This window comes from Carassius gibelio, chromosome B3, assembly GCF_023724105.1.
Source record: "Carassius gibelio isolate Cgi1373 ecotype wild population from Czech Republic chromosome B3, carGib1.2-hapl.c, whole genome shotgun sequence".
NCBI classification, from domain to species: Eukaryota; Metazoa; Chordata; class Actinopteri; order Cypriniformes; family Cyprinidae; genus Carassius; species Carassius gibelio.
The window spans coordinates 21,311,417-21,325,244 of record NC_068398.1 but is presented as its reverse complement, the minus strand read 5'-3'; the positions used below and the strand labels follow the sequence as shown (position 1 = coordinate 21,325,244).

The following is a 13,828-nucleotide window of genomic DNA, read 5'->3' as shown; positions in this document are numbered from 1 at the left end:
AAGTCAAGCAACAAAAAAACAACAAAAAAAACAACAACAAACAAACACTTCACTGAGTATCAGTAAGGAGGAGACAGGTAAGTTATTGAAGAAAGAATCATGTTTTTAGGTCGACATGCAACCTGTTTCCTGTTTCCTGTCCTCGTTGCTCTTTACTGCAAGAATGTGCATAATTACTCAGACAGCCCCGAGCGACTCAACCTGCTGTCAAATAAGAACAGTGTGCCCCGAGCTAAGTGGCCCTGAGGCTCGCCCGTTCTCTCTCCTTCCAACAATAGAATCTACTCTCCAGTGAGCAAAGGAGAGCATCAAGTTCATCATATTTAAATCCTCCCATACAAACAATGCTTTAAAATCAGTTTAACCCATTTAGAGCTATTCTCTCACAACCCCCGGCTGACTTCCTTTGCTTTTCACGGTCAGTAAACAGAAGAGTGCCCCTAGGGTTAGTTATGATTGCCCGGAACTTAGGACCAGTGTGTCTCCAAATAAAAGATTTTTTTTAGAGATGCACTTTCTGTGCTCTATTCCACATCCATCTCCAGGGAGTTTTCTTTTGTGGAGTGGCACAATTTTGGAGGCTTTAGCTCAGCTCTGTGATCTGAGGGGCTAGATTGGATTAGAGGGATTTAAGGTGAACAAGGGAACTGTGGAGTAAAGACCTACTCTTAACTCCATATATTGATTGACAGCATCACATCACTAAAGACTGACTGAATTTCCAGTATAGTAAAAAATTATCTAATGTCTGCCCATTAGATAATTTAGTTATTTAGTAGAATAATACATATATTATGTACAGGAAAACTATTGAGGTCAGTGACTTCTAATTCTAAATGTTTTAGATTCAGGCAGTTCTTTTGTTTTTACTTTTGTATAAGGCATTTATTTGATATATAATAGAGTAAAAACAGAAGTTTTGTCAAGTATTTTACAATTTAAAATAACTATAACTTTGTATTTGAATATATGTATTGAAGTTTAATTAAAAATTGTTGGTAAAACTGAATTTTCAGCAGTCACTATACTCCAGTCTCCAGTTTCACATAATCATTCAGAAATCAATTATTATCAACAATGAAAACAGTTTTGCTGCTTACTTTTTGTTGTTTTTGTGAAAACCATGATATATTGTTGAATTCTGGATGAATAGAAAGGTCAAAATAATTTTTCGCTAACAATGTAAAAGGCCCCTTTTGAACAATTGAATGTATACATCATTAATTTATTAGATTTTTAACAGCACTATATAATATTAAGAATACACACAAGCAAACTGGTTTGTTTGACTAGAGACAATTTCCACAGTTGAACGCCCAGTTAAATCTTTCTGTTATTATAATTCAGGAAACGGAGGGAGAAGAAAAACTATTGTAATGAATGAGGTGGACCATAATTCCTTTTTTATTTGCGCTGCGCACACGAATGTATATGCTCTTGTGCACCATTTATGGAAATTTATGTTAATTGAAAATGTATCACCTTAGAAAATTCATATTATTTGCCTATAAGGTGGAATTTTCCCCCACTGAGAACTTCTGTTGTTTCTTAAGATCAGCACTTTCGTGTGTGTTTTAATAATACAAAGACATGTCTGAGGTATACTATTCAGCTATGTACAGAGTCAGAGAAAATACCAAAGCACTTACTGGGGCAGTACCTTTGTACCTAAAGAGTGCACATTAGTACCCTAAAGGTATTTTTAGTAGGCTACCTTTTGAAAGGGTATCACCCCAGTGACAGCTTCTGTACCTTTTTGTATAACTGTATACAGTATAACTTGTGTATACTGTATAACTATCAGCTCTTCTGCACTGCACCAGTAGAGCATTTATTTTATGCATTCCACTTCAAAATCCACCCAAAATGTTGTCTTGTTCCCGGATGTCCGACATGATTCTCTGTAGAGGTGTCCTCCAGGTGGCACTGATTAAAACACGAAGCCTTTACTGGTGCTCTCTGCTGGGAGACAGGAGCCATCTGGAACTCACACCAGGCGACCAGAGCGCACAGAACACACCCATACACATACCACCACTATCTGGGTCACTGGGGCTTCAATAATACGCCTCCAAGGTACATTTCACAGGGCACAGGTGAGGAAAAACAGGTGCATGTTCACATACACATGCACAACACCAAACACTCCTACATCAAAATATTCGCGCCTGACATTACATAAATGAATCTCGATCTCGACATGGATGGATGTCTTTCCCTGAGGCTGTGAAAATGAATATAGCATTCTCTATTACAGTCACAGCTATTAGCAGTAATGATAATTGCACCATGTTACTAACTTCACTCGATCATTTTTCCCCCCCACAGTGATAAAAACAGCTCTCCACCACGCCCGCTCCTCAAGTTTTTCTCTTCTGCTCTCTCTCTCTATCCCCCATCTCTCTTTCAGTTCAGTGAGCCGGGAATATCTTTCTGACTAAATGATTTTTTTGCACCGTGGGAACGTTGCCATGGAGACCAGGGGCGTAGCAAGCTTTTCAAAAGTGTGGGGGATGGATGTGGTTTGTTTATAAACAATAAAAAAAAAAAACCGCTGAATACAGTGACAGAGGGGTACAGAATGCAGGGCTTAAAGTTTGGCTGGAAAAAAAAATGATCCTACATTAAAAAAAAAAAAATTAGAAAAGGGGAGAAAAAAAAAACGCCCACACAGAGCTTTTTCTCTGGTGGTATAAATAATGTAACAATTTACTGTTTTTAAACATTAAAATAATATGAATTTTTCTTTCATAATTCTTCAACAGGTAGGCAAACAATGTCATCATTTCTCACTTTTTTCTCCTCAACAGGTAACGTTACAATCAAACACTCAGTAAGTATCCACAAAAGTATTCAGCTAATCAACAAACAATGCTCAAAATATCAAAATCAGTTGCACTGGCAATGAACCCATAAATACACTGCTTAACAATGCCAGTTTGTCCCCCCTCCTTGGCAATTCCCTGCCTTCTTCATCACAGTTATGTTATACATTGCATGCCACATAACGTTACATAACCGAATTTAGCTAGCTGCTGAACAATATCCCAATAATATAAATTAGCATTAGTCTAAAAGACGAAATATAATACCGAAAACACTCGACATGTCAACAAAAACCATAACAGAACATCTTCCCAAACTCTTCCCGCCTAGGTGCCCGCCTCCTCAGCACGAGCTGACCAATAACACCCCAAGAGAGGCGGGACTTAAGGCAGAACAGCCAATCAGCAGCCGGCCAGGCTCAAATCAGGTGTCATGAGAGGGAGGGGGGAGGAGGCAGCCGCGGCGAGCGCAGACACAGAGCGGCCAGAGAAACGGAGGAGCGACTGTAGTAAGGCGTTTGTGCAAAACTGCGGAAAAACTGCAGAAAACGTGTGGGTGTTGAACACTCTCACCGGGAAAAGTGTGGGTGTTAAAACACCCACATCCCCCACGGGTGCGACGCCCCTGATGGAGACTGCACTCCCCCGACCCCCGCCCCTCAGCGCGCGCGGCACGTGTAGTTGTGAACTGGCGCGTCTTCACCTCCGCTGCGCGCTCCTCTCTCGCGGGACCGATGTGTTGCAGGTGCGCGCATGTATACCGGATCGATCCACCTCTTCCTCTCGTTTGCTTTCGCTCTTTTATTCTCCTTACACACCCTGCACGGGATCCTTGAGAGGAACGTCCGGGTTCAGTGCAGGATTTGTGGCATAATGTTTAAGTAATGAGTGAATAATGAATGAATGGTGAAACGCAAAGGAAGTAAATGCATCCGATGGGGCCCTTAAGAAAAATAGCCATGGTTAAAAATAAAGAAAGAAAAAACAAAGAAAAACAAAACAAAACAAAGGGAAAGTGCTAACCGTAGTATTTTTAGTAAAACTGTGTTTATAAAAATGGTAATCAACACACGGTTACTACACAATAATTTTTTTTTTTTTTAATTTTCGTAAGGGTGAACTTTCAAAGAATAAATAAATCTAATTATAGTTGGGAAGTAGTCATGTTGAACTATCTGCAAATAATAGGCCTTTTTTAAAATATGCACACGTGTACTTTTATTTGCATGCATAAAATGTTGAAAACGTTTCTTGTCTCGTCACAGTCAGTAATTAGGCCTATACAGCCTATGGAAATTACACTAATCATGTAGCCTAAATTATACCACATTTTCAATCCAAATAGCCAATCAATCCGCCTACTTTGATTTGATTGGCCATCTCAGTGTTTGCCGACCAAAGGACTATGACCACACTTTAGGCTGTATTGTCATAGTAAAGAAGCTTAAAGGCATTAAAAAAAACTTTTCTGTGTAATGGTTATTTGTTTTATTATTATTTATTTGACAATACTGAGAATTGTAGCATTTACAGTATGAACTCATTCACGTTTATTGTGTGTCCCTGTAACATAAGTCTACATAAATTTTTGTGGTGAACAATATGCCACATGCGTCAGTGGAGCTTAACTTGCATTAAACCTGAATGAATGAAAATTCATTTCATTCCATTCCCCTAATAGTTTTTCTCCAGCTATTCTCAAACATTTATCCTCTTACTGCTCTTTTTATATTGTTCGCCCTGGGGCCAGTTGCGTAAACTGCTTAGACTATAATATTAGAAGTCAGTCATACTAATGTTTTTAAAGACTAGTCCTTACTTTTTGAAGTCGATGCATAAAAAACAAGTCCAGATTTGATAATTTTGGTCAGACTACCTCTTAAGATACTGTCTTAACATCAGAGCTGTGTTAATGAAACTGGCTCCTGTTCTCTTGTACCCCCTGCTTTTCTCTGTAGCACATTTGTAGTCTTCACCACACGCACTAATTCCCTGCACCTCTGTCTCTCTTCCTGCATCTGTGTGTGTCAGAGAGTGCTGACTCCGGCTCTTCTGCGTACACTGAGGCTCAGATGAACAGTGCATTAGGCTCACATGAATGTGACTCTAAGAAGTCAAGATGGATGACGAAGTATCAGGCAGTAACAAATCGAACCCTCTAAGAATCACACCACATGGGTGCAATTAACGCCAGGAAGTTTTGTGACCGGAAAAGCCATAAAGAAACAACCTGATTTGAAGAACGAGGCTGAGGCGGAGAAAGGCCGGGTTTGATTTATGGATGCGACACGTGTGGTTGTGAGTGTGTTTGCGTGCCTATGGAAATACAGAAAAACAGAAGCATGTACATGAATGCAATGCTCCACACTGGGTTTATATATAGTGGGCCCTTGATAAAGAATTTATGATGATAACTAAATAATTACACACGTTAATGCACAGCAGGAGGGGAGAGGGAGTGAGACACTAAGTAAGAGGTAGACAGAAATATCAGCATGATTCACAAACCGTTACATCAACACAAATAGCTGTATCACGCAAACTCATTGCAATGATTTTTCATACAGATTTTATTTCAGCAATCATCGCTCCAGCCTTTAAATCATCCTTTTTATCAATCACATAATCATCCTCCTAAAAGTTTTTTTTGGTCTTTTTTTTTTTTCTTTTTAATTTAGATTTTTGTTTTAGTATTTTTTTTTTCAGCTGAAATGTTCTCATCCTGACTGCATTTCATTTTATCTTGCTCTAAGTCTCAGCTTATTCTCAACATATAAAAAAGTAAACCTTTTCAAAGAAAACCAAAAAATCAAAAAAAGAAAAATATATCCAGCAACTGTAATACCATCTCAAAGAGGATATACAATATTAACAACATTAATCATCAGTGTTTTGATGATCTCCAACAGGTTGCTAGGTCAACATGTTTGTCATTAGTAGTGTTAGTATCAAGTTCATCGTTCACCATAGTTTTTTTTTTTTTGTGTGTGTGTTGAGCATCACTTATTAAATTATCATTGCATCAAGTTGACATCATCCATGTTAATATAAGCATGCAAACACATTTCCTCAGGATCATTCAGAATTGCACTGACACAGAGAGACAGAGGAAAGAGGGGAGACAAACTGAGAGAAAATTATGGCCTGGGGTGAACTGAAGAGAAAGCTTGTATTGTGTGGGAGCTGATGACGGGGTCAGAGGTCACTCTATAGGGATCTTGCCTCCACAGTGTAAGATCTAAGGCAGCAGAAGAGATGGGCCTGGAGACAGGCGCTGAAGACTGCGGGTCGATACCACATACACGTGGATGACGGAATCAATGGCCTCTTAGAAAACAACAAGAGCTGATATACGATAACGGACTAAGGACCAAGCACACACCTGCGAGAGTGTGTGTGTGTGTGTGTGAGAGAGAGAGAGAGAGAGTCCAAGGCCTGGCATGTGATTAATAATGGAAACAGATAAAATATGAGCTCAGGGGGAAATAATTATACCGATGTACATTTCAATAACACGAGTGTTAGTGATTGGTAATGCAGTATTCCTCCAGTGAGGTACGAGTGTGGTCGCATTGGCAGTGCTTGTACTGCGATATTAAAGAGATAGTTCATCTTAAATTAAATATGCTGCTATCATTTATGCACCATCATTTCAAACCTGCATGACTTTCTTTCTTCTGCGAAAGAGGATATTTTGAAGCCAGTGGTGTCCAAAAACAATATTGGACCCCATTGGATTTCAATGTATAAGGATCTTGTGAAGAAAAAATTGATTTTGTGTTCCACAGAAGAAAGCCATACAGGTTTGGAACGGCACAAGGACAGATTTTTCATTTCTGGGTGAATTATCCTTTTAATAGAGGCAGTGAGCCTGGATATCAAGGGTATGTGAATTTAGTGCTTTGGCCACTATACTGCTTCTGACTAGAGAAGCAGTGACTTTACTGAATGTGTTCAAAAAGAAAAGCCTCAGAAGTCAGTTTGTAATGTAAAAGTAATCTTGTAGTCCTAAAACAATAAAAGACGTGTCCCCCTCTTTGTCTCTGTTTGCAAGGAATGCTCAGACAGGAAAGATAGTCACATTAGCCAAAAGAGATGAAGAACCAGTTGTTCTTTTTTGACTCCTTTTCTTTTTTTTTGTTTAAAGACAATGAAAAACTTCCAACATTTTATTCCTCGACAGCTGTGGCCACCAGGTTTGTCCCCTCGTACACACAGAGCACATTAACAAAAAAAAGAGAAGCACACCCAACACGAGAACACAGATCAGGCTAGGGACACAACAGGGACAGGTCACTACCACATTCAACGGAGAACCACCGAAACGCGCGTCTGACAAATAGACCCTGTCCCTACCAAGTGCAACAGGTCCTACACAAGAAATAGTTCCTCTAAGACACAGGACAGGAGACGACTGATTGTTCAAAACGAGATTTTCTCTGCGCGGGACAAAGGATGGGAAGTGGAGACATACACGGGGTCACGGTGACATATACTGACACAGACATACACGCGCACACACAAACCGACGAGCAAACGCGTATCGACACAAAAAACACATAGGATACATGGGAGGAAAAAAGAGGATGAATGCGTGCGTCTTTCCAAAGTGGTCCTCTTGGCAGAATGATGATGGAGAGCACACACTTCCTCCTTTAAAATTAAAAATGTCTAAGAGAAAAAAAAATCCTGGCGTGGTATAAAAATAAAATACTATGGCCAGATCTTTTTCCCCGTAGGATATGTTTCCAGGAAGTGCACACAAATCCAAAGTCCGTCCCATTTAGGGTCCTTTGGCAATATTTGAAATCAATGATCGCTCCCTTTGGAAGAGATCTCAGTGGGATTCAGTCTGCCAGTGTCACGGTCCATGTCACGGAAACACACTCTCCAATCGTTTCATTCAGTATCTGGTAGAACAGGAAGAATGGCTGGACTCTAGTAAATGAAGGAAAAAAGGAAACTGCTGATCTCATTGAACTCCAAACAGAAGGTGATAAAAATGTAAAAGGCAGAGGGACACATTTCTATACTGCACGACACGATTTGGCCAATGTATCCATCCTTATTTCTCCTTCGCCAGACGGGAACGGTCATAAAGTAGTCCTCCTCTCCAGAGAAACGGGAAACAGTTGCAAGGATTCTGCATTGGCAGAAAAGACCACTCCAAGAACTTGCAGCTACTTGTCAGACTGAAAACACCTTGTAGAGATTTTCTATAGCTACACACAGACACCCGTACAAACTCACGTACACACATGCGCTCACACATACACAGAAACATTCGTGGTCCATAATCTATCAGGTCTCTCCTGATTATTATTATTATTATTTTTTTAAATAATTAAAATCTCTCTTTTTGTGTAGGCTCAGTTTCAAATAACTAAATAAAGATTATCTATTTGGGAATGTTTGTCATATGTCCCCTGAATAAATCATGACATATTTAGACTTCAACATCATTCCTGAAGAAAAACCATCCATGCCAGTTGTTTTGTTATGATTTCATGTGTGTGTGTGTTTGTGTGTGTGTGTGTGTGTGTGTGTGTGTGGAGATGTATCTCTGTATGTAAGTGTGTGATTTGTGACCGGTCTAGTCTAGTTATTTCTCTCTATTATATTGTGTTGGGTCTGCAGGGTTGACTTAGAGGAATAGCACTACCACAAGCACAGTCTCTTCTCTGGTTCTTTCTTGATGAATAATTATTCACAGGTGAAAAGAAAGAATGTATTTCTGTTGCTAAAAAGATAATGCTGACCTGAGGATGAGAAAAAGAAACAGAGAGACAGAAGAAACACTGTTAACCATATAATCACAAACGGCAAGTTACATAAACACAAAGAGTTTCAGTGAACAGATGGCTACATTCATACATTGTATGGGATTGACAACTGCATTTATCAGATGTGACTGTGTTAAATAGCTGAGAAAAGCAAAGATAGTGTATTTTTAAAAAGCAGATATTTTATCAAACCCTAAGCCTAACCCTAACCCTAACTATAATTAGCACTGATAGCCTTCTCCTGCTGCTGTGTAAACTGATGTTTTTGACCATGTGGGTTAGACATGACTGAAACCTGAAGTACTCCAGTCTAACACCAACACAGATCCCCTATGTGAGGAAGTCCCCTTCTATTTACAGCATGCGATTATGTTCATGTGTGTGTGTGTGTGTGTACTCACATCTCTACTCAGAGTGAGGGCTGTCCACCACTATGTGTGGTTTAGGGGAGGCTGCGGCACTCTTTGACACGTATGTGTTTATAGATTTCTCCTGTGAAAGGTAAACAGCAATGAAAACACATGATTATTCAGAAGGTGACTTCATACATATAAGGCATTATCAAAGCAATTAATGATTGATTATAAAACGGATCGTTCCGTTTTTTTATTCGGATTAGTTGAGCTGCGTTCTAAATTGTAATTACACTACAAACATGCACCTTTGTTTCTGTAACTGTTTCTGAGGAACTTCATTGTTTGGTGGAAGAGTACTATTTTTATTTACATCATTTCACTTTATTTTCTCTGTTTTATTCTGTGAAATACAGAGCCCCGCACATGACATGCAAGAACAAATAGTAGGCTAAAATCGTGTGTACGATTGACTAATTAATTCCCTCAATGAACTAAAACATGCACATGATTACTATTGCATTCCCTCGATTTACTATTTCGTTCACTCGATTTATAAATTGATTTAGCAAATTGAGGGAACACAATAGTAATCGTGTGCACGCTTTAGTACACTGAGGGAACAAATTAGTCAATCGTGCACACAACTTATTTATTTTTTGCATGTCATATGCGGGGCTCTGTAGTGAAACCTTACTTCGTATGTAGAATAATCATTTTAGAAACTCCGCTTCACATCGTGCCTAACAAAGCCCCTTATATATGTGTTATAAATTCACTGTAAACCACGGCTTCACAGGGCTTATTGCTTTATTATTTTGTATCTTTTCAGTATTAACTGTGACCAGAGTTATAATCAGTGCTGGGTAGTAATTGATTACATGTAATCTGGATTACATGATCAAATCCCTGAGTACTCGTACCTACTGTGAGACAAACCATTTAGTTTTGACTCTATTCACAATATAGAATGGCCATGCTAATCTCATATTTCTCAATATTTTTTTCTATCCAGTATAGAACAATATAGAATGGCCATGCTAATCTCATAAATCTCAATATTTTTCCGATCCATGCTTATAAATTTAGGGGTGTGGGAACCAGAGTTTCCCAATCCCCAACAAAGCACACTTTTTGTTGTCTCTCTTTTCTGACACACACATTTGAGGTCTTGGAGTCTTTACTAATGAGCTGATGAGATAAATCAGGTGTGTTTGATTTGTGAAACAAGTAAAATGTGCTGTGCTGGGGGTTCTCCAGGACCAGGATTGGAAACCACTAAATTAGACAATTTTTGAAATGAATGATTATGCAAGTTACTGAACACAGGTGTTGAATAGCTGTGAAACACTGCATGTCTTCATCATATCCAGTGACCTTCAGAAACTGTTAGTTCTGGCACTCATGACAACAATATTTTGAATATTTCCTCTTTGGCTTTTTTATAAATCAATGTGTAATTACTGTTTAATGGCAAGTTTAAAACAAGTCAGGTAAAAAGTAATCTAAAAGTAATCTGAATACATTACCTTAAATGAATAACCTAGATTGCGTTAGTAACTACGATTTTCATTGTAATCTGTAATCAGTAATAAACTACAATTTGTAAGTGATCTAGTACCTAGCACTGGTTATAATAAAAATAACATATTTTATAATGAACTATTAATCTTACACATAATAGCACACAATAACAAATGCAGTAGAATGTGGATCTGGTGTTGTAATGAACTAATGCATTAAACATGGAATTCTGCAATCTTTTAGTATAATGACCACTGAAGTGTGTAACTGATCAGTGTCCCAAGAAACCAAGTGTTTATGTCTTTAAGGGTCAGATTGACTAAACAGAGCAAATTAGAATGAGAGCGAATTTGCATAAAGACACCGATAGCATTGGAAAGTTCTGCAGTTGATCTACTGACAATGAGCAAATTAAAGAACACAGATGCAGCCAGTGCATTCCTGTAATGACCAGCGCAATCTTTCTAAGAGCAGCTCAAACTAGCACAGGGTCGCAAATAAGCTGAGCCGATGATAATCAGGTGTGTGCAATATACTAACACAGCCACAGAATGGATTGAGATATGCTAATATGCTTTTTGAGGGGGTTTAAATAATGGTGCAAATACAAGTCAACTAACTAGCATAAACCTTAGTAAATCACCTTGCATGATTTATTTAAATACTCTGCTCCCATAAATTTTCCATCTGAAATGGAAACTCCTTCAAATGCATATGCAATAAGGTTAGCCGGAAAAAAAAAACTATCCACGGCCTTTCATCGCTAATGTTTCACTGCATGCCTCTAAATCCTGACAGTAGTTTTTTTTAAAGCCAAAAGAGGGTTTGTGTTGGCAGTGGCACAAGCTATTAGTAAATCTGGCCCTATGTCTCCTTCTCCCGAACAAAAAAAAAACCAAATCGACTCAAATCAGTATTTCAAGCCCATTTATTTATTTATTTGTTAAGTAGCCATGTAATAGGAAAGATTATGTGCAATCAGTCGCAAAAGAAATCGCTTCAGGGGTCCTGATCCTGCTGTTAAGATTTAATGTGTAATAAGTTAGCCCTACATACAACTCTTATTTTATATAACCACCAGAAAGGTAAGTATTACACTAATTAAGATTATAAGGCCTTTTATAGGACATTATAAAAGCATTATCGTGCATTATGAATACCTTTATTTCAATGCATTATATATACAGGCGTCAAGGAAAGAGTTACCAGAAAGGTTTCTTTTTCAATTTAGGTTTTCTTTCTTTCTAGATTTTCCTTTAGTCTTATAAAGAGAAAGGAACATTTTAGTAGCTGATTCCACTACCAGTGAAAATCTGGTTTCACAATTTCAATACCATAGCATTATTCAAAAATTGTATTTGGTTTTTAATACTCTATTAACAAATAAAATTAAAACAAAAGAATGTAGTTTTAAGTATTTTTCAATGAAGAAAGCATTGCTTCGATTATTATTCACGTCAACAGTGAGCGAGGGCTAATGCGCTAATGTTTTCTGATTAATGCTGTCAACATAACACGGTGGACTTTATTTACACTGCAAGCTCTAATGCACACATCCATTTTTTTTGCTCCCGTCTGTTTACATTCACTTAAAACATAACTGACTGTATATATTAATATCTCACCCAGATGGGGATTTGAATTAAAAGTGCATTTGATCGTGAGGTGCAGGCATTCCTTCCAGAGCTTGCAGGCAAATAAAAACCTAAAGACATACTTCTGACAGCCGTAGTCCTTTTCAAAAACAAAAGAGCTTGCTTGAACTGTGTACACTTCTAAAGACAAACAGGTATCATGTGTGAAGGTTAAAAGGCATTTTAAATCGGACTTGGCTTGTATAGAGGACACTGCCTTTACACAATAACACACAGCACTGATTGATTTTCACATGCTCACTCACACACACACACACACACACACTCCATGCGGTCACGCTGTCTACCTCCACCAGCTGGTGCCAGTGTTCAATAGGCTTGCGGGGATTCGCCAGCATGGCTGTCCAGTGCTCTCTTCCCGGTCCATCAGCATCACTGCCCACACGGCACATCCCTATCACCTCATTATGACCGATACTGAGAGACAGAGAGAGAGAGAGAGAGAGAGAGAGGGGGAGGGAGAGAGAGAGTGAATTAATGCAGTTAAGCTAAGAAATGAAGGAGAACCCACAGAACAGTGCATCCATTAAAACAAATGGGCGAGAGAGAGAACCAAAGACGGAAAAGAGACACAGGAGAACATGAGGCGCTAGGAAGCACAAAGTAGCAAGATAAAAAACAGGCCTAATCAGCACCTTATAATTAGAAAGATGCAGACAGGACCTTCGTGTCATATAGCAACCTGCCCATATACACACACACACACACACCCTCAAACACACTGAGAGAGTTTCCACACGCAGTCCTTTAATTACGCGGACACAGACTGAGAGATCACATAATTACACAGACAAACAAACAGAGAACAGAAGGAGAGAGAGACAGAGGTACATTCCAATTATTGAATTACCGAGATAAACAAAATGAGGCAAGAGCACGGGGAGCGGATGCAGTGATTTGAGTGAAAATTTGTCACAGAGGACAGATGGGTAGTTGTTTATGATAGGTCCACTGATTACCGAGATAAAGAAAACGAGAGAGAGCGAGAAGATTAGACGAGAGAGAGGTGTCATAATCACTTAATTACTCGAAAAGTGAGTATGAAAAGCTGCTCAAGTGACGCTGGAATAACAAGTGGGTTCAATGAGTGGAACTTAAATAAATCTTTCCTCCTGCATTTACTGTTGATCAGAGACAAGGACAGAAAAGAAATGGCATTAATGCATACTGTTTCCTTCCAAGCAGGAGAAGTAGAAAAAAAAATACTTCAGGGTTCATGTGTGTCACATGACAGGCCTGGATCTGTTTAGAGACATCAGAGACTTTATAAAGACCTACTTTCAAGAATGTAACTACACTTTTGCAATGGTGATGATGACATATACTTAATAATAAGAGTCACTTCACAAGAAATATGGGACCCTGCGACAGTTTATATATACGTAATACTGCTTAAAAGTTTGGGATTGGTAAGATTCTTTTAAAGGATTCGTTCCTAGTAGAGGATTTGTGGTTAAAAAGTATATAATTATTTTTATTTTTTGGGAAAATGACAGATCGTTTTGTTTCATAAGACCCTTTATTCCTCGGCTGGGATCATGTAGAGCCCTTTGAAGCTGCAGTTAACCCATTGCATAACCCAAAAATCCTGGAATGTTTTCTTCAAAAACCTTCATTTGTTTCCGACTGAAGAAAGAAAGAAAGACAATAACATCATGGATGATATGGAGGTGAGTAAATTAATCGTG

At 38.6% G+C, this 13,828-nt stretch overlaps 1 protein-coding gene across 1 annotated transcript in view; it reads right to left on the bottom strand.

Moving 5' to 3' along the window:
* Positions 1-5,377: 5,377 nt before the first annotated feature.
* LOC127953645 (synaptotagmin-C) overlaps positions 5,378-13,828 on the bottom strand; it is a 42,569-nt gene continuing 34,118 nt past the window's right edge. The window contains exons 11-13 of the mRNA XM_052552888.1: positions 12,428-12,557; positions 9,010-9,100; positions 5,378-8,584 (exon numbers count right to left, since the gene is read on the bottom strand). Of these exons, the coding sequence (XP_052408848.1) occupies positions 9,014-9,100; positions 12,428-12,557 (217 nt within the window). The 3' untranslated portion in view covers positions 5,378-8,584; positions 9,010-9,013. The remainder of the gene's footprint in view (positions 8,585-9,009; positions 9,101-12,427; positions 12,558-13,828) is intronic.